Source organism: Nipponia nippon, unplaced genomic scaffold (genome assembly GCF_047370975.1).
Source record: "Nipponia nippon isolate SJK-2023a ecotype South Korea unplaced genomic scaffold, ASM4737097v1 scaffold_4, whole genome shotgun sequence".
NCBI classification, from domain to species: domain Eukaryota; kingdom Metazoa; phylum Chordata; class Aves; order Pelecaniformes; family Threskiornithidae; genus Nipponia; species Nipponia nippon.
Window position 1 is genome coordinate 118,950,582 of NW_028262358.1, and position 21,737 is coordinate 118,972,318.

At 40.1% G+C, this 21,737-nt stretch overlaps 1 protein-coding gene across 6 annotated transcripts in view; it reads right to left on the minus strand.

Moving 5' to 3' along the window:
• The window catches only part of ITSN2 (intersectin 2), a 90,180-nt gene that overhangs the window by 40,941 nt on the left and 27,502 nt on the right, over nucleotides 1-21,737 (minus strand). For 5 of the 6 annotated variants that reach the window (XM_087773512.1, XM_087773508.1, XM_087773509.1 and 2 more), the window contains exons 3-12: nucleotides 15,004-15,096; nucleotides 13,243-13,306; nucleotides 11,298-11,461; nucleotides 9,793-9,990; nucleotides 9,395-9,491; nucleotides 7,604-7,746; nucleotides 6,222-6,285; nucleotides 1,689-1,826; nucleotides 1,492-1,577; nucleotides 254-516 (exon numbers count right to left, since the gene is read on the minus strand). In XM_087773512.1, coding sequence (XP_087629638.1) covers nucleotides 254-516; nucleotides 1,492-1,577; nucleotides 1,689-1,826; nucleotides 6,222-6,285; nucleotides 7,604-7,746; nucleotides 9,395-9,491; nucleotides 9,793-9,990; nucleotides 11,298-11,461; nucleotides 13,243-13,306; nucleotides 15,004-15,096 — 1,310 coding nt within the window. Of the gene's footprint in view, nucleotides 1-253; nucleotides 517-1,491; nucleotides 1,578-1,688; nucleotides 1,827-6,221; nucleotides 6,286-7,603; nucleotides 7,747-9,394; nucleotides 9,492-9,792; nucleotides 9,991-11,262; nucleotides 11,462-13,242; nucleotides 13,307-15,003; nucleotides 15,097-21,737 lie in introns of those variants that run through there. The other variant, XM_087773514.1, reaches the window with a different exon arrangement.

Consider the following 21,737-nt stretch of genomic DNA (forward strand, 5'->3'; position numbering starts at 1 on the left):
ATCTGTCCAAGAAAATCTCATCTGTCCTATGAAGTATCTGAAAATCTTCAGCCTATACCAACACTTGATTCATTTACAACAGAGACAATGTTTTCAGACAGAAATGATGTTCTCTCTCCAAGACAACCTGCCAATGGCCATGGGAGGAGACAGAAGCAAAGCCAGCATTCAAGTCCTGAACGCTCTGTCAAGTGGATACTTTATGCATGTACATATTCCTCAAAGCATTAAAAAATAATTTCAAGAAAACAACCTCCCGCCTTTCTATTTCTTTCCTCCTTTCTTCTTCCCTTTGTCTTTCCAACTCTCGTTGTCTCTCCAGCTGCCGTTCCATTTCGAGTTGTTTCTTCCGTTCCTGTTCCTGACGTTCCCTCTCTCTTCGCTCTTGTTCTTCTCTTTCTTTCTGAGCCTTACGTTCAGCCTCTCTCTGCTGCTGCTCCAACAGGACCTGACGGCGTTTTTCCAGCTCCATATTTCCCCTCTCATAGTTTGCTTTCCTTTTGTCCTCAAATGTCACTAAAATAAGGAAAGGTAGTTATTTCTGTCCTGTGTAAAACACTGCTCTCAAACAAGTAGCTCAGTTATGCCACTAAAGATAGATACTTTCTTTTTGGCAAGCGGAGGTTGTTGGGTCATGGATGACATAAGCATCCTGCATTTGTTGAAGTATTATTTTTCTTTTCCAAAATACCTTTAAATTTTCCTAAGTCTATTCCAATTGCAAAAAAATGTTGTAATTTAAAACAGACCACAAAAATGACTTCAATTTTAGAGGAAACATAAAAGAACAGCTTTTATAAGCTAGGAGAAGACCATCTTCTGTTAAAAAGGTTTTCCACTGTGCAAGAAACCATAACACACAGAGAAAGAGCTTAGTTTTTAAGGGTGTTCCCTGTAAGAGCTCCTGGAGTTAAAAACAGCAAAAGCCCAAACAGGATCAAGCTCAATTACTGCAGCATAGGATAACAAGAGATACAAAGGAATGGTTTAGGCTCCCAGTAACCACCTTTCCAAAAAGCAATGCAAGTTGTGTGCATGTAAGAGACCTTTGCTGGAAGCATCAGGGAGTCAACAGTAGAGTCTATGTTACGTGCAAACTGCATCTAGTTTTCAGAGAATTAAACTACATCGGAACCCCTTGTTTTCAAAATGTCCAGAACAAAGTAATGCCAGGAACTTTCAACTGAAAAAAGGTTTGCAGTACCATGGCAGTATTTGGCCATGAAGGATTTCTTTTCCAAAATACATTATTAATCAGCACACTTACCTTTTCCTACAGCTAAAAATAGCTCCTATCTCTGCCTTCTCAATTCTATTAGATGTAATAGGCTGACTACATCCACTTAACAACCTTCTTACCATCCAAGTTAAAAGGGATCCAGCTCCTGAAATGAAGCTCCCTAGGGATTTGATTGTGTCTTCCACTTTTCTAAAGGTTTCAGTGCCCTTCAAAGATAGCCCTATACATTAAGAATGTGAACTCTATTTTACCTGGCTGTTTTTTCTGTGGCTCCTCCTCTTGCACAGGCTGGTAAGATGGCAGAGTCCCATTTATATTTTCAGTATATTTTCCACTCCTGGAGGGAAAAAAACCCCACACCATTGTTGGAGAAATAACACTATTATTTTCTTTATATAAAACACTTACATTGAAAATATATTATGTTTCACTGCCCTCAGTGATATACCTGAAAGAAGGTGGTACCAGTTCAAGAGGCAGGGTTAGTGGCAGAGGTTGTCCTGCTTTGGCCATATCAGTTAGGTGCATGGCTAACACAAACTCATCAGCTTTCAGCTGTCCATCTCCATCAATATCAGCTAATGACCTGCATAGTTTTAACAACAATAATAATTAGAACCAAACATCACACTGAAAAATGACAGCTGAAACAATTTACTGTAAAAGTAATTCTTAAAATAGATAATTCCTGTGCAATATTCTGGTAAAACTAATTACAATTAATAACATGAATAGCTGGATGAAAGGAGCTATTATTTTGTTTAATAATGTACTGCTAGTCAGATGTTTTTGTAAAATACAGCAAAAAGGATAGGAAAGGTTAAGAAACATCTCTTGATTTATTGCATCACCAAGGGAAGAGCTGGGAAGAGAATCCAGGACTGTTCTTAACCAGCTCAAAATGCCAGAAACCACTTTTTCCATTTTTTTTTTAAAGCAAAAGAAAACACATAAAATTACATCAAATTCTACAACAGGAAACTTTGCATAGAATTTTTTTCCCCTTGTGTCTCCTCAACAGTGCAGGGAAAATGTGAGCTTCCCCAAAGTACCTTGCAATAGGTGGGAAAAAGATCACCTAACCCTCTAAGGAGAGGGCAAACCACACAATCCACCACCAAGGGAACCTCGTGGCTGGTGTCTCCTACAGGCCGCCTGATCAAGGAGACCTATTGACGAAGCCTTTCTACTCCAGCTACAGGAGGCATCGTGCTCACAGGCTCTCGTCCTGCTGGGGGACTTCAACCACCCCAACATCTGCTAGAAAGTAGCACAGCGAGCGACAGGCAATCCAGGACACTCCTGGAATGCACGGAGGATAACTTCTTAAGCCAGGTAATAAACAGCCCTACCAGAGGGGATGCAATACTGGACCTGTTGGTCACCAACGCAAGTGAGCTAATCGGTGACGTCAAGACTGGAGGCAGCCTGGGCTGCAGTGATCATGCACTGGTGGAGTTTGCAGTCCTGAGGGATATGGGTCAGGTAAAGAGTAAAGTCTGGACCCTGAGTTTTAGGAAAGCAGACTTTCAGGTCTTCAAGGAGTCAGTCAATAGGAGCCCCTGGGAAACTGCCCTCAGGGACAAAGGAGCAGAACAGAGCTGGCAGATCTTTAAGGACGCTTTCCATAGAGCGCAAGAGCTCTCGATCCCCAGGTGTGAGAAATCAGGCAAGGAAGGCAAGAGACCAGCATGGCTGAGTCGAGACCTGCTAGTCAAACTAAAGGGCAAGAAGGAAATGCACAGGCAGTGGAAGCAGGGACAGGTATCTTGGGAAGAGTACAGGGATGCTGCCCGGCTGTGTAGGGATGAGGACAGGAAGGCCAAGGTGCAGATAGAGCTGAACGTGGCAAAGGATACAAAGAATAATAAGGGCTTCCACAGGTACGTCAGCCAGAAAAGGAAGGTCAAAGAAAGCATAGCCCTCCTTGATGAACAAGGCTGGCAAACTGGTAACAACGGACAAGGAGAAGGCTGAGGTACTCAACAACTTCTTTGCCTCGGTCTTCACTGGCAACCTCTCTTCCCACACCTCTCAAGTGGATGGACCGCAAGATGGGGACTGGGGGAGCAAAGTCCCTCCCACTGCAAGAGAAGATCAGGTTTGTGACCACCTGAGGAACCTGAACATACATAAGTCTATGGGTCCTGATGAGATGCATCCTAGAGTCCTGAGGGAAGTGGCTGATGTAGTTGCCAGGCCACTCTCCATGATACTTGAAAAGTCATGGCAGTCAGGTGAAGTCCCTAGAGACTGGAAGAAGGGAAATATTGCAGCCATTTTTAAAAAAGGTAAAAAGGAGGACCCTGGGAACTAACGACCTGCCAGCCTCACCTCTGTGCCTGGGAAGATCATGGAACAGATCCTCCTAGAAGCTATGCTAAGGCACATGGAGGACAGGGAGGTGATTTGAGACAGCCAGCACAGCTTCACCAAGGGCAAGTCCTGCCTGACAAACCTAGTGGCCTTCTATGATGGAGTCACTACAACAGTGGACAAGGGAAGAGTATGGATGTCATCTGTCTGGACTTCTGTAAGGCCTTTGACAGGGTCCCCCACAACATCTTTCTCTCTAAATTAGAGCGATATGGATTTGATAGGTGGACCATTCAGTGGATGAGGAATTGGTTGGATGGTTGCATCCAGACGGTAGTGGTCAATGGCTCAGTGTCCAGATGGAGATCGGTGACAAGTGGTGTCCCTCAGGGGTCCGTACTGGGGCCAGTGCTGTTCCATATCTTCATCAGAGACATAAACAGTGGGATCAAGTGCACCCTCAGCAAGTTTGCAGCTGACACCAAGCTGAGCGGTGCAGTTGACAAGCCTGAGGGACGGGATGCCATCCAAAGGGACCTGGACCAGCTCAAGAAGTGGGCCCGAGTGAACTTCATGAGGTTCAACAAGGCCAAGTGCAAGGTCCTGCACCTGGTTCACTGCAACCCCCGGCATCAGCACAGGCTGGGCGATGAAGGGATTGAGAGCAGCCCTGAGGAGAAGGACTTGGGGGTAACTGGTGGATGAAAAGCTGGACAGGAGCCAGCAATGTGCTCTTGCAGCCCAGAAGGCCCACCGTATTCTGCACTGGATCAAAAGAAGCGTGGCCAGCAGGTCGAGGGAGGGGATTCTGCCCCTCTACTCTGCTCTGGTGAGACCCCACCTGCAGTACTGTGTCCAGCTCTGGAGTCCTCAGCACAGGAAGGACATGGACCTGTTGGAGAGGGTCCAGAGGAGGGCCACAAAAATGATGACAGGGCTGGAGCACCTCTCCTATGAAGAAAGGCTGAGAGAGCTGGGGTTGTTCAGCCTGGAGAAGAGAAGGCTGCAGAGAGACTTTATTGCAGCCTTTCAATACTTAAAGGCGGCCTATAAGAAAGATGGGGACAAACTTTTTAGCAGGACCTGTTGTGATAGGGCAAGGGGTAATGGTTTTAAACTGAAAGAGGGGAGATTTAGACTACATAGAAGGAAGAAATTTTTTATGATGAGGGTGGTGAAACACTGGCACAGGTTGCCCAGAGAGGTGGTAGATGCCCCATCCTTGGAAACATTCAAGGTCAGGTTGGACGGGGCTCTGAACAACCTGATCTAGTTGTAGATGCCCCTGCTCATTGCAGGGGGGGTTGGACTAGATGACCTTTAAAAGGTCCCTTCCAACCCAAACTATTCTATGATTCTATGATCATTAGCCTACAAAATGCTTCCCACACAACCAGGGGAAGGGGGTGGGAAACCAGTTAAACGTTTGCAGGGATGCAGGCAAGAAAGCAGGAACCTTTCTAAAAGAACTAACTATGTAGATACAATTGCAGGAATGTGTCCTTAGACTGCACTTAAGTGAAAGGCTTCAAAAATAACTACTCGTTAAAAAAAAAAAAAAAGAAAAAAAAAAGGCGGTTAAAAAACCCACTAAAAACAAAAAGGAAACAACCAACCAAACAAAAACCCATCACCTACACACACCACAGTGAAAAACAAAAGCAGGAGATGATGAAATAAGATTTTTATTATGTTCACAGAGCAGCACTATTCACACATAACAGCACCATTATTACAGTAATTACCATGAATACAGTACCCCAGTAGAAATACTGGCAATTTCTTACTTTGGGCAAAATTGAAACTTAGGCTGTTAATCATCTACATGGCTACACAGACGTCCTCACATTGGGTACCGATATCTTTGGGCTAGGCACCCAGGAAGAAAACAGTCACTATGTACCTGCTTTATTTCCCCACACGCCAGAGTGGAGGAATACAAACTGACACTCCATTTTTATCTTCACAGCATGCAACCAAATAAGCTGAACAAATAAAAAGAATATTTCAGCTTGCTGCTGCTAGAGAGAAACAAATGACTGCCCTGGGATTAAGAGGAATAAAGGGAACTCAGCAAGAGATGTAAAGCACCAAGCTATTGTGAATTCTGCTGGGCCAGTAAATTTTATGTATAACATCTGAATTATGCCTGAAGGCATAATCCAAACTACCATATCTAGCAGGGTAAAGGCAGATTATTCAAGCCTTCAGACAATTCTAACCATTTCCATCAGCACAGTAAAGGCAAGTCTTAACAAATGTGTAATACGCAGATATCTTTATGGGAATCACAGTAAAACTCAAAATCTGAAAGGTTACTCCATTTTTAATCTTTCATGATATTTTAAAACTAACAAGCTTGATTTCAGAATTCTACTGTTAAAATGAACAAACCCTCATCTCAGCTAAAATAGTGCATCACTGAATCAGAAAATGAAATTAATATCTGTACTATTATATAGAGTTTAACAAACAAAGAGTGAAAAAACTAATTATATTATGTCAAGGTGTCTTTTGAAAATGTACTAATGAACAAACTAGTTTAAGTAGCTTAGTTTCAGTTTATGATTTTAGATCTATGGTGTCCTGTCCTCATTTCTTATTAAATAAAGTACATTTCCTCTCTTAACACCATAAACACGTTGAATTCATAATCTAAACTTACCAAATAGCAGCCAACTGAGTCTGTGAAAGGTTTGATTGCAGAAGGGCATTCCTTGCTTGAAATCCTTAGTGAAAGTGTAAAAGATTTTAATAAAAATAAGTACTTTGAACAAAGATTCACAGGTAGCAAAAAGTGGGTCATGAACTAGGGCATGTTTATTTTTAATATTAATCTAATCCATTTTCATCAGTGGCTGACAGTTGGCATTACTTCCAGGCTTAACAACAGGCATTACAACCTGAACACAATAAAGATGTAAATATTCCTGCGTACTTCTCACTCAGAGCACCTAACAGAAAAACTGACATGAAAAATGGGTATTTATGGTAATCCCCACAGCTGTTACAAAAGCACAGCTGACTGTCTACCAAAAGCTTGAGCTAGCACGCTGGAAAGCTGTCAGCTTTCCTTTGATAGCAAAGAACCATATACCCTTCTAGGCAAGTCGATGAAACCTTCAGCCCAAAATCAACTGAAGATAAAAAGCATTGAGTCCCTTTCTTGAAAGAAAGAATTGTCCTCCTTTTTTGTAGGCTAGGAAACTGAGGCAGAGGCTTTGTAAGTGCTTATTCAAAATGGGAAATCTAATAAGCTACAGACATACATACTGACTTTACATCTACTAACTGCTTGGCCAGTGCTCTACTCGCTGCAGTCCAGTGAGTGATCCAGTTTTATAAGAACTTCCATAAAACACTGCTCTGTATTAAACTTTTTGTGAAGTCTTTCGAAACCACCATAATGCTGTGGCACAGCAAAAATGTCACTGAAAGTCAACAAGGAATGACCCTCTTACTTTTGAAAAATTCCAATCATTGGCTGCAGTACTGCAGTGCCTTTCCTGAACTGCTTTCTTTGAAAAGATAAAGCCCAAATATCTAAGCAATTATTAATACATATACATAGGATCACATGGCACAAAAACAATCGTGAGATGTCCCCCATTTTACAAAGTCATAAGAAAGAGTCTTAGTCCAAAGAGTGATGCTTGAAAAACGACTGCTGACTTCATGGAGCTAACTGCTCCAGCCTTATGGTTCTCAGGCTCTTCTAGTTAGATCCCACCACTGCCACTCTTCTCTTCCCTGCAACTGTTGTTGTAGCTTCCCCAGTCTACCTGGGGAGACTGCTGCCTCCTCAGGCCCCTCCAGGTCTAACGCAGAGCCCAAGCCAATAAACTGATACCCATTTCCATTTCTTGGCTGACTGGAACCAGTAGCTGAAACCCACTCTCTCCTGCATAGGTCTGAATGTCAACAGTTTGAGCTTTTATTTCATATGGAAGTCAAATCCCAAGCCGGGATTCCATTCCTAAGCCTGCAACATTCCAGCGGCAGAAAACACTGCTGGCTTTCCCCCTCCATATCAAACGCCATACTCACCTGATAAATATCCACTCATACTTTTATCAAGACTGTTAAATTTCTGTCTGTATTTCAATCTGGAGGCCTGAGGAACTGCCCAATCTGAGGATACAATCTTTGGTGAATTCCCAGCTAGTGAAGCACTAGAGGAAGAATTTGAACTGTAATATAATTTAAAAAAAAAAGAGAGAGAGAGAGAAAGAGAGAGAGAGAGAGAGAGAGAGAGAGAGAGAGAGAAAGAGAGAAAGAACTCTAAGTTACTTGGCTTAATAAACAGGCATTGGAACAGAAGATGTATAGCATCTTCCGGTAACATGAAACAACTTCCACAAAGTTTTACCTCTGTTAACTTGCTATAAATATTTTCATCACTAACATGGAATTTTACTGTGAAAGTAGGGACACACATCTAAAAGGAAACTCTTGAATTCAAGATCCTGTTCCCCTGGTATCACAGGCACTTATGCCACATAATTCATTGGTCCACTGCTGCAAAATACTACTACAGGAAACCATAGGAAAACATCTCAACTTTCACAAGAACGTTTACAAGGGCTGTGAAGCATTGGGTGGATGCCTAAATAACTTCAAGAGGTATGCAAATGAATAACCATGAGCATAAAAATTTATCTGATAAACTCACAACCAAAAGCCGCTTCTAAAGGTGCTAAAGCCACCATATTCCACCTCTATCTCTTTCTATTTAGTGACAACAACAGGCTGAATGGAGTTGCTCCAACTCATTCAGTTTCTGCAGAACAGCACTGATGGAGTGTTTAGTTATAAAACTAATACCTGCAACTCCCAGCATTTTTAGTGTCCCATCTTTGAAGATCAGACAAAACCAGGTGCATCCAGCTTGCCTTGTTTACGGTAATCCCCTACTCTGTCAAGTAAAAATCTATTTGCAGTGTTATCCAAGGCAATAAAGTAAAGAATGCTGATATAAACAAAGCCTTTCGGGCACGATGCTGGATAGACATCCTTTGCATGGAATTAGATAACACAATGGTGAAATGCTGTCAACAGTAATACCGAAGAAGAGCTACTCTGCAACACTACACCACCAGCAAAGAAAGCTTTCCGATTAAAAGAAACAAAAAACCACACACCATGCCTACAATCATCTTATCGAACATCTGCTAGCATCGGTGTCTGTCTGTATGAGGAGCCCAAAGTTAGACATGCGGTCATCCTAGATGCCTTGTAGCAGCAGCAAAGAGGTGCAAGCGCTTCTGAGTCACCGTCTGCAACTGAGCTGGGGCAGAGATGCCCTCTGGGCTGTCCTTTGGGACACTGTTCCCTGGATGCCCAATTGGATAGATAAGCCTAGTCCCTCACTTTGTCTAAGGCGAAGCTCTAAAATCAGTGAAATAGAGCAGCTGATGACAACGATTCATAATCTATTATTATAAAAACAAATTCACACATAAATATTTATAACTACTAGTCTTACATGCCTGCTAATTACCTGGAGCCCTCCATAATGAATGAGCACATCAATCCATAAACATTGCTTTTATAACCACTTGGTAAGTTTTACTTCTATTTACTAATGAGGTACATTCCCTTCTTTCTGGCACTGCTTTCTCTCATTTGAACTTCTCACCTACTTTGGATAGTTTTGTCAGATTTACTGAAAATATTATTTATTGTGTGTATCAAAACAATCTGTTTTCAGACTTGGTTGGTCATATTAGATAGACTAATTTTTAATGAATATACTTTGAAAATAGAAATGCTCCATAAGTTTTGGAAGGCATACTACTCAAGTTTAAGATATAACCATTTTAAACTTAACTTTCATACCTGCTAGATCCTAAATCGATTAGTGACTGTGCCTTCTGCATACTAGTACCACCAAACCCTCCTGCCATGGGACCTAAGGAACCAGTATGAGGCAGCGCTGAAACAAACAAACAAAAAAAAACAAAAACAAAAACTGTAAAGCAAATGGGTATAAGGCAATAATTTGTAATAAACACTCAGGGCTTTGACAGAAGTAAGAAAAGTTAATATTGCTGTCGTAAGAAAAGCCTTGTTGTTAAGACTAACTAGTTAGAACCGATTTGACAAATGCGAGCTTTGGAAAAAATACAATTTTTTTTTAACTCGCATGCAAGTATTAGCATTCCTGTCTGAAATCAGCCATAGAGAAAACAAGAGTCACGACTCTGAAAGCGAGTACTGGACTGTACTATACTTACTTGAAGAGAAAGGTACGGACAAAGGCTGCAGAAGGCTGGATGTTCCATTTGGCAACGAGGAGGTACTGACAGAAGGCACCAGGGGAGCAGAGATAACCAAAGGAGGAATGGAAGTCATGGAGGTCAGAGACATGGGAGCTAACGGTGTGATCGTAGACATAGATGTTGGCATGGACAGATTTGGCATACTACCCATTCCTAGAGTAAAATCCAACAATTCATGATTTAATACCACAGAGGCTCCAGCAAGAAATTGGCTCCATTATGCTAGGCAGAAACTACACAAAGCAACCTCCGTCCAGAGTTACAACGAGGTAAAATACTCGTGTATAATATTTACTTTTTCTCTAAAAGTTTAGACAAGACAGCTCAGAGAGGCAAATATACTGAAGAATGTGAATTTAAAAACAAAATCCTTACAAGCAATTAATTCTCAAGGTAGACTTAGCTAGTATTTCACAAAAGAATAAGACCTAGTTTTCTATAACTGCAGCTATAACTAGTTCTTCAACAAGCCTTTCCACGTCTGGCCTCTGAGAGAGAATTACAATGCAACTCAAGAGTTGTGACAATCCTCTATAGGGAAAAGCCGATACTGTTTCTGAATGAAGCCTCTTCCAAGCCTCAGCCTTGGAAGAATCCATACAGGTGAAACATCCATACTTAGGGGCCCATACCTAGCAAGTGGTTTCTTTAAGGCAGTTACCTGAAGCAAATAAGGGCACTTGAATTACTGGCTGAATCTTGTGGAAGACAACAGCATGCAGATGCTATGATGGAAGGTTAATAGGAAGTAATCATATGCCAACCACAGCTACTTATAAATGCATGCGCTTGTATACAAACACACAAGATGTACCAATGGGCAGATATTTTAAATCATGTGTGTAATTAATAAATGCATATATTTAATTCCAGCATAGAAGTATGTGCTGATTTTGTAATCCAGCTGAAGTCAATATGTATATTTTGTTCTACAAAAGAACAAAACAACAACAGGCATGCACTGAATCCCAAAACACCATCAGAAAAGGAAAAAAAAGTTAAAATAATTATATTCAATTGATCATATAACCAAAATAGACAGTCTGATTGATTTTGAAAAAAATATTTAAAATAAGCATTCTACCAAAACTTTGACCTTTACTAAGTTTAACTTTAAAAACCCCAAGTATAAATAGGTGAATGAGTAGGAGGGAGACAAAAAGACCTTCACAGTACAAGATGACAGTCTGCAAGTCAGATGGCAAATGTGAATGGCCTTCTTGCACCTCATGTCAAAATTCAACAGAAGGTTTTTCTTTATTATTAAATGTCTTCAAAGAATGAAATTTTCAAAAATGTCAAGAAAGTGACTTTGTGAATTTCCTAAATCAGAATATCCTTGGGGTTTTTTTTTTTACTGATTCACTCAACTGTCGTGGTCAGATTAATGCTTGTATTTGGCTGCAATTAACTGTGGTTTTTTACCTCTGAACACTAAGTAATTATATATTCATAAGTACCAAAGCGAGCTGACATTAGTGGCGAAAGTACTGGAGTTTGTTTCATGACAGGAGGGAGAACCGCAGGCAAGTGCTGTCCTTGCAACTTCAGCTTGATTAGTTTCATGGCTATAGAGAACTCCTGTTGATCCATTTTTCCATCCTTGTTCAGGTCCGATAGTGTCCTTAAAAACAAAATACAATTAAATGAAAAAAGCCCACAAGGAAGAAACGTAAAGTTAACTTTTTCACTTAACGAGAAGCTTTTCTATCAAATTTATTTACTGCTTTTGTACAAGAAAACAACAAACTTATTGCAACCATTTGTAGATTTTTACACAACATTCAAACCCTCAGAAGTTTGCAGATCTTAATTTTTCTAGTTTGCCAACCTACAGGTATTGAAGGTCAACCTGGACTTCCAAACATAATGTTCATCTAGCTGTATAAAGTATAATTCACTTGGTAGTCTTCTGCAGACTTCAGTTTTAAAGTTGCTGTGTATTAAATACTTACCAAGTAGGAGGATGCTCGGAAAAGCAGTAGTCTCCTGTTAGTGGATACACACTTGTTGCTACAGATATGCCTCTCCTATGCCAGACTAATTATTTTAAATTAATGTCTGGTAATGTAAGGAATTAACGCAAGAATCTGAAACATGAGGATCCAGAAACCTGCTTAAGGCACTATAATGCAGTTTTCATACTGGTGTAATTCACAAACAGTGGGGTTTTTTAAGCCTGATACCCACACTATCTTCCTTTGACACTTTTCCAAATAAACTTAAATACAACAGAAAATATATGCAACAGTGCATACATAAACAAACAAGATTTCTGGTCAGACAGAAAATACGAAATCTTATTAATACTTAAACATGCAAGGACCAGGCACAGGAATGTAAACAAAATTAGGAGGGGAAAAAAAAAAAAAAAATCAGGCTTAATATTAAGCTACGTTTTCCCTTTCATTCTGTTACTATTCAGTACAAAACCCCAAGGTCCTATGCAAAAATTTTCTTACTACTCTTTTCTAGGCACTTTCAGTGTCTGAAGAAGAAACTAACTTTGCATTTAGTAATTTTCTTTAATATTCTTTCACAAGTGAGTTGTTCTTCATTATTGAGCCTTTAGCCCGTGTCTTTTAGCACGCGTACATCTTGATAAGAACGAAGTACCCCAAAATGAGCACAGTATTCTAGTGAAGACTGAGGAGTTACAAAGAAGAAAGTGTCTGTTTCAAGTGTTGCAACCACCACACATATGATGCAAAGAACAGCACTTTTTCCAGTTCCTGTATTACAGCATTGGTTGGTATCTTACAGTGTATTATAACTGACCTTCTACTAGCATTTTCTGTTGCTTTAGATTTTTTTCCTGTCTTCTACTATCAGTGTATTTTCCACTCTCAGTTTAGTAGCATGTAATTTTTCCCACACTGAATCTTATTGCCATTTTTTAGAGGTTACTAGTTATTTCAAACATCATTCAATTTAGTATCTCTAGGAACTCATTAACCTATTATTTACCTCTTTTACCATATTATTATTTAAAGTGTTATTTTTTACCTCTTTTTCCATATTATTATTCAAAATATAAAGACAAGGCTTAACAATGAGCTTTGTGGCAGTCCAACAGGCACCTCCCTCTATGAAAGCCTTGCAATTTATCATCGCTTTTTGTTTCAAGCACTCACTACAGTTTAAAAAGGCTGTGTTCAATATGATCCACTTCGAATTAACATCATAAGAAGGATTTTAAAAGATATTGCTTTTTAATTAAGTGTTGGTACACATATGGGCTCAATCCTTCCTCTAAATTTAATAAAATTAAAACAATGATTCAGACAACACTTCCACTTTGACTGCCAAAAGCCTCTTTGAGACAACACTACATACCAAAGATAGTATTTGAATGCTATGCATCTGTAATCTTAAAAAAAAAAAAAATAGTAAAGAATACCTTACCATATTTCAGCAAGGATTGAAGCTGGTAGACCCGATTGCAAAAAAAAGGTACGTGCTTGATCACCTATGATAAACAAGACAGACAGAGTTTTACACTACAGACATAGATTTTCAGAAGACCTCGGCACTCTGTTGGACAGATTTTCAAAAGGAACCAGCACACCGGATGCCAAGCTTTCCAGTTTCGTACCACCTAATTCCTGCCCTGGTAACAGCGATTGTCAGATACCCACGTATTCTGTAGGCCTAAGTCTTTGCTCTGAGAAGTGATTTCGAAAAGCTATGAAAAGCTTTAACAGGTCACAAATCAACAGCTGCCAACAGTTTCAGGGATGCAAGTTTTAAAGAAATAAAAATGACCGAAAATTTAGTCCTCACCCAATTACTTTTACAGGAAAGGATGTACATGCTATTTCTTTCCTTCTCCTTCATCCAATCTAACTTTAGCCAGTACTGCCTCTCTAGAAAAACTGGAAAAATATTGTGTCCTAAATAATATTCTGTTCTGTCAGAGAACATCCACTATTTCAGTATTTCAGGAAGGGAATGGGAACTGTTGTGCAATTCCATACCACATTCCACATCAATTGGTACCGATTGCGCTGTTAAACTCGTAACAAAACACAGATAGTGGTGTTTATGCTTCCTATGAGTGAATTACAGATGCTTAAAGCTAAGACTTCAAGTTATTATTTCAGCTCTTTCTTCCCTTATATTCATACATAGCCTTTAATTTCAAGCACTTGCCAAATAAATAATGAACCCTGCAGATGTATGTGCGGGTAAGAGCCCAGATGTGGCCTAAAGGCAGTCCCCTGAGACTGCATACTTTTCAGCTGGTGGTAAACATCAACCTCCCAGAGCTGTTTGCCCAAAGCAGGAGCTACACATCACCTAGCCAGAAGACGTGCACGTTCCAAACTGACAACTTCCCGCTCTTTCCTCAGTCTTTTTTGGACCAAAATGAGGAAAAGCAGGGGCAGTGGCGTCACCAGACAGGGCATTAGCAGATAGTTAGGAGGGTAGGAGTGATGAAGGCTGGTCTTTAGTGCCCACTCCCACACAAGGAACAGGCTATTCTTAATTTAAGTCATCTTTGCCAATGCAATTGAGCCTTTTCTTGATGTCACAAGTAGATTCTTAAATTTAAAAACTACAAATTCTGAGGTGCGCAGCAACATGACCCAATTGTTTCGGAGGAGAAGCAGCTGAATGCAACTGGAACTGACAGCAGGCCACTGCAAAATGCCATCAGCCCGTCCAGAACTTGCTGAAGGCCCAAGGGTTAATAAATTTCAAGCAGTCATTAACAAGGACAAGCTGTCAGCATCTCTCTCCCTGCCTCCTCCCCCAAAACAAAGATATCTAACAGCACAGTATTCTCTAACACTGTTCAGAGAGAGGAGAGTCACTTCTGGCATCTCTGGCATCACTCGCCACAATAGCTACTGTAAGTGCTCCTTGGCAGCCTCCCATCTAAGCGCAAATTGTGCCTGATACTCGTTGGTTTTTGAGACTAGACAGAATGACAGCACATAACCAGTAGCTGCAGAAGTGACAGGGTTAATAAGAGTGTTCCTGTGCCAGACTTTAGCCCAAAGCTTGTAGAGGTTTAGTAAAAACCTGTGGCTGTTTGCCCGAAGAGTATGGTTATTAGTCACACAACAAAGGGCTAGAAATAGGATGTAGCTTTCAAACTGTTTTACAAAGATACTTATGTGTACACAGAAGTTAATGTGTAACGCAGAATCTCAGACCAACCTGTAATGTAGCCTCCTGTGGGTTTAAGGCTATCAAACTGCTTGTCGTGCTTGGCCCGCTCTTCAGAGGTGATGGCCCATATGTTCGGACCTCCTAAAAAAAAAAAAAAAAAAAAAAAAAAAAAAGAAACCCAAACCTGAACAACCAAACAGATTGAAGACTTTTAAAAATAAAGCCTGTCACTTGCAAAATAAAAGCTTGGCTTCTCAAGAGACAAAGTTAGATCTAGACACACCCAGCTCCTACCAGTTTGGCAAGGACGTTACGAAATCCAAACCTGCTTCCCAGATGCACAAGCGCTAGCTGAGAATTCCTCAGCTGGGCTGCTTTTCGCTCGGCTTTCAAACGAGCTCTGTCACCCTTTGAAGCTGGTGCAAAGCACGTTCCTGCTGCTGGTGACCGCTAGCAGGACGCACGCTGCTCACCAGACCCTGTGCGAACCCAACGCTCCTCTGGTTCCCCGGTAAACGAACGGGATCCAATGCCACTGACAGGTTCTCATACAGAGGGGTAACACCCTACAGCCGCCAAAGAGGCTCTCGCTTCGTCTTGCCAATACTCTAGAAACAAAATTGGGACTGCTAACAAAAAAATGTGTTAGTTTTGTCTGACAAAGGAGTAACATTCTGCGTTGGTTTGTTTTTTTTTTTTTTCCTCTAAACAGTATAAAATTTCAACTTAACGTTTTTCAATGCTTAAAATAAAAGTATAAAAAAATTACAGCCTCAAAGTAACAAAGAGAAATTGGAGGGAAAAATTACATTTACAGAGCTGTGCTGGTACACCAGGCTGCCTTTCAGAAACGCTCCAACCTGCTGTATAAAGGTCAGGGTGTGTGTCCTTTGCAGGAAAAGCAGTTTGCCAGAAATAATTGGGTTTGGTTTTTAAGTAGAAGGAAGTTTTAGTCGGGAAGCTCTTGACAAAAATATAATTTCTCAAACCAATGAATGCAAGAATTGGCAGAAATTCTGAATGGAAACCCCCAAAACAGCACTAAAACGTTATTACTTAAAAAAACAAAAAAAACCCAACTTTAAATATACATTCTACTCAGCATTACCACTTCCAAAGAACTGTTAATCTGTTCTTCAAGTATTTGTATTGCTCACTAAATGACAGTCAAGGGAATAAGTAACCCTTCTAATAAGATATTAACAAGTTGCTTTAAAAACCACAGCACTTTGAAAGAAAGTTACTATAAAACGCGTCCTCTTCTCCTACATAAACTTAATTTCAAAGCTTTGAACCTACAAAATTTCAACAGTTCTTTTCACTGTTTTTCCAAAAGTAATAACAAAGCTAGCAGACTGCAAGCTGACATACATGCCAATATACACATATTAAGGACCTTAATCACCTCTTGTCTGTGTTTATCCATATACGCAAACACATTTTCCAAAAAGACCTAATCTCTCTTCTTAAGGAGGTCCTGCTAAGACCATCACTCTCATATTTACAAACTGAATTCTTTACCCCTGCTGCTTAATAGGGAAATATCAATAGTTAAAAAGAAAAAAAACAACCAAACAAACGAAACCAGAAACTCATTAGGGATATGAATGACAAAAAAGTTGGGAAGGCATTAGGATACGACCTCTAAACACCTCACTTTGGAGTTTTGCTTCCCTCTCTTCAGAATCCACCTTTTTTTTTTTTTTTTTTTAGTGTGGCTCCAGTGAAAGGGTCTTCTTGCAGCCTGCATGCAAAACTGCACTTCAAGAACCCCCCTTATTTCTCTCTTCTAATTGAAGAAGTCTAAATAAATCTAGATTAGATACCGATAATAAATTTAAATAAATCTAAATCAGATGCCTAAAAGTTGATGGGCAGTACAAGCACTGCCATAATATACAACTGAGGACAACTTACGCCCAATGGCAAAAATCAGAGCGGCACTCAAATCTTTTTAAAATGCTAGTTTTAATACACAAATGGAAAGTGCATAATGTGGTTAATGCTTATAGAAATTATCTTGACAAGATGAGGAAGTGCTCCTAAAGCTGCCAGCAGCAACTTCAGAGAACTTGACCAGATTTTTCCTATACGGAAAATAAAATATTAGCAACATCACATTTTCGTTATATGAAATGCCACGTTTTGATCATCTTTTCAAGCAGGTAGCTACAACGCTCCTCAGTTTTTTATAATCAATGACAGACCATCACAATATATTCATGTGGTCAGTAGCTGCAAAGTGCTAAAAACACAGTAAAACTTCCTTGACTGGAGTTATCGGCACCACCGTAACTTCTCTAAAGAATCCAATTTATATTGTAAGAGAACTTCTGTTTAAAAATGTACTGAAACACACGATTTCCTATTTATATGTCACAAAGTAAGCACGAAGATGGCCATCAGTCTTGAAATTCTTCTAACACATTTCAGCAAAACATCCTTTTGAATAAAATCTGGTAAATGATGTTTCCTCTCAAACTATGAAATTCAAAGTTCTACATGGCATTGTCTTGAATGTGTTAAAATTTTGCAGTTTAATGAATCACAAGCCTTCATACCTGTTGCTGTACGATGATTAACACTAACTTCTCATTCATTTAACGTTAACATCCCCCTCCAGAAGTGTTTCAAGATCAGCATTCATCCTTCATTCTTGTTTTTTACTTCATTAACACATCCCAGGAATCTCACTGGTTTTCTGTCCTGGTTTCAGCTGGGATAGAGTTAATTTTCTTCCTAGTAGCTGGAATAGTGCTGTGTTTTGGATTTAGGATGAGAATAATGTTGATAACACACTGATGTTTTAGTTGTTGCTAAGCAGTGCTTACACTGGTCAAGGACTTTTCAGATTCCCATGCTCTGCCAGCAAGGAGGTGCACAAGAAGCCAGGAGGGAGCATATCCAGGAGAGCTGACCCAGACTGGCCAGAGGGCTATTCCATACCACATGATGTCATGCCCAGTATATAAACTGGGGGAACTGGCCAGGGGGCAGCGATTGCTGCTCAGGAACGGGCTGGGCATCGGTCGGCAGGTGGTGAGCAATTGTACAGTGTATCACTTGCTTTGTATATTATTATTGTATTATGTTATTATTACTACTACTACTATTCTATTTTATTTTATTTCAATTATTAAACTGTCTTCACCTCAATCCATGCGTTTTCTCACTCCTACTCTTCCGATTCTCTCCCCCATCCCACTGGTGTGGGGGGAGTGAGCGAGCAGCTGTGTGGTGCTTAGTTGCTGGCTGGGGTTAAACCACAACATTTTCACACATTAAATATTTTGAGCCCTTTTGCTCAGAGGACCGTGATCGCTTTTCTCTGACACACAGAGGTGCCGAGCGCAGGAGCGCTGCCATCGCCCTGCTAACGTCAGGATCATCGCGGAGCTCTCTAAAAGGCAGAGCGTGTGGGGTGCGTGACCGCTCATCGCACCCCAGCTCCAGCTTTGCTGACTCTTGTGACTGCACTTCACGCTGCTGATCCTAGCTTAGGCAAAAAAAAAAAAATGTCATCAGTGCAGCCATAACAAAAGGCCTTCAGATGCACAGTCTACCGTTAAAATTATGCTGTTAGCATAATTAGTTTATTTGTTTCCCAAATTAAACACGCAAAAGCATTTCTTCAGCAACCATCTCCATGACAGGTTTCTTGCAAGTATAAATTTAATTAAAAAAAAATCTGACTGTAACCAATATTATTATAGCAACAAGCACTTCTAGCACAGTCCTAGCGAGCCACTGCAAGCAGCTACTGTCACAGCAAAGTGATAATTATGAACACACGTGTTATCAAAATTATATCATGTGAATATTTCAGGAAACTGAATATATATCCTGGAAAGGCCAACCTGCTAATAAGTTATTTTCAAAGGTATAAAGAATTTCAGATTTTCCCTGTCCCTGAGGACAGAGACTGAAAATCTTTTTTCTGGTGACTAATTCCATAAAGATACGCTCTCCTCTACTGAGGTCTTTTTACATGTATGGAAGAAAATAATGTAATAGACCTTGAAAACAAAAGCAGACCTCCTCCCACATAATTTGACTGTTTTGCTTAAAAGTAAATATATAAAAATGTACATACCGTACAAATATAAATTAAAAGAAAAACACATTCAGTTCAGACAATTTTAGCCACAACTCTCTTAAGACCTATCAACCTTGAAATTTAAGATGTTTAGAAGGAGATATCAGAGCACCTTTTAATTCAGAAGGTTGAATGAAAACATGTACTAAATTCCAACCAGAAATAAGTGTGGGGGGGATGAAAGCAAGGCATTATCCAAACAAAGTCCTTCCAAAGCTGTGATTCCTTACAAGCTACGCCTAGAAAGTAACTTTTTTTTTTTTTAACAGGAATTAGTATCTAGAAAACAGCATATATCCAAGTGCACAGCTCTCTCCCTCTGATAGTGAGATTTTTGGTGCTTGCCTATACCTGAACAAAGTCCCAGAAAACTAAGTTTTAACCTAAAGTCATGTAAGAGAGAGTGCCTGCCATTTTCAGCCTGAACTAGAACAGGTCATTGTTTTATGAATACAGGTTAATAACCATTGGACAATGAAAACCTTTAAAAACAAAACAAAAAAAAAAATTAAAAACCACCAAATACTTATGGTAGGGATCCACAGTGTGGGCATTCAAGCCCCATCCAACACTTCTTATTTAAAGGATTCACTGTTTTTTTCAAATCCTACCCCAATATTCAACAGAAACAAAATTAAGAGCATAGCTCAAGAGGGAAGGTGAAAGCGTTGCGAGCACTTATTTTTAGCTTAACCAGGTGCTCGTGACTCTTTTGATGTTACCATTTGGAGATACAAGTAAGAAAAGAAAAATGTATGTACAGAAAGTGTCATTTAAAATTAAGATTCCTCAAAATACCGAGCAAAAATACCACATTGCTCTATCGGAAATTAACACTTTGAACAACGGGGATGACAAGGTTTTGGCAACTCCACAAAGCGCGTCACGAAACCATTCTTCAAAGTAATTGCCGTGTTTACTTATAGCACAACCGAGACCACCACAATAAAGACTTGCCACAGACAAAATTAGTTTGAAACTCAGTTCTCCTGTGCAATCACCATGAAAACATGCTACAATCCTCACGAATATTGTGGTTGTCTCCCAAAGCTACCATCAGTAGTAAAATTGGCCACTCAGCATCACTGCTGAGGAAAATTACACTGCCTGGTTTACAAACAACCAAGTTTCAGGCACCTCGAACCGTGACAAAGGGAAGACTACTCCTTTTCTTGGAAGGACAAAGTTGCAGGAAGAGTCAAACAGAATCATCTGCCATCCAAGACGTCATCTAAACTTACCTGGCTTAGCTCAACATTTTTTTGCACTAACACGCCTTCAATCCCAGGGCTGACAAACGCCTTGCTGATAAGCCAGATCCAGCCAAAGAGAACAATTAATTTTCCCAGAGACATCACTGTTGTTCTTCCTTCCTCAAAGCCCCAGTCCTTACTCATGGTAAGTCATACACGAATCACAAAACCGAACTGTAGACATCTTCTCTTCGCAGACACTTCTCTGATCACAGGATGGGGCAAGAGCCATGCATCTCCTTGATGGAGCAGTGGTGAACTTTTGGCACTCCGGAGATTCTGAGCTGGCACCAAGTAGCAGTGAACTACAATGCTTTTAAAAATCAGTTTAGCATCAGAAATCAAAATACAGTTGCCGCTACATGCTCTCATGACAGGCTTTGCTGCAGCCAATGAGTAGTACATTACTACTTTTCTGACTTAGCTTAAGTTTCCAGGAAATTTTCATGAGACAAGTAATTTTGTCCCAACTGTAGATGGCATAATTTTGGAGGGGAAAAAATGCAGTCTCTCTGACAAGAAGGTATCTCATGAAATCATTATTCTTCCAAAGATGTTACTTGGCAATCTCACAACTTCATACATGAAGCAAGACTCAGCTAGACGAAGCTAATGCTGTATTTGACTACGCTGCATTTTTAGGAATCAAAACTCAAGAAATGCTGAACTTGGAGACTTTCCCCACAAATATTCTCCCCACAACAGAGTAACTATTGCCTTCACTTGCTTTTTCTGTTTATGAAAAAACACATTTCTATATTAGTAACACTTTTGGAAGACAGACATCAAACCATCTTTTTTTTCTAGAGAAGGCTGGTGCTTTCATTCAGAGAAGACTGCGGATAAATGTCAGGACTGGCAAGTGTTCTTGAGATCTAACATGGGAAATCTGGACTCAAGGTCCAGAAGCATCTCAGCTGATTCCTTATACCAGATCAGAAAGCTTGGGGGAAACCAACAAAGCAAGCTCCTTTACTTGCCCACTCCACAGCTCTACAACACATTCAAGAGTTCAAAGTCATGTGTGGATTGTACCCACATAGAAAGTCCATACAGAACGACAAAGATCGACACAAACAATGTGGTGCTACACATCATTAATTTAATGTACCTTCAAGACTTCTCTAAAGATGACAAAATACAGACCGACCTCGCCTTCATGTAACAGGTATTAATATGTAAATCAATGTGGTATCACTCACTATTTTTTTAGTGTTGGAAACAAGGGACTATGCTGGGGATTAAACAACATTTTCTGTTCCTTTAAGCTGATTTTAAATAAAAGACATCTTTCTATGAGAGAGCATGAGGGTCTGTTTATAGCAGGATCACAGCACTTGGTAGGACAGCTCCAGAAATGCCTTTACAACACTGCATCAGGCAGATAATCTTCTGAAGAAAATAAAGGACTTGCTTTGATGGGCTGCCAACAT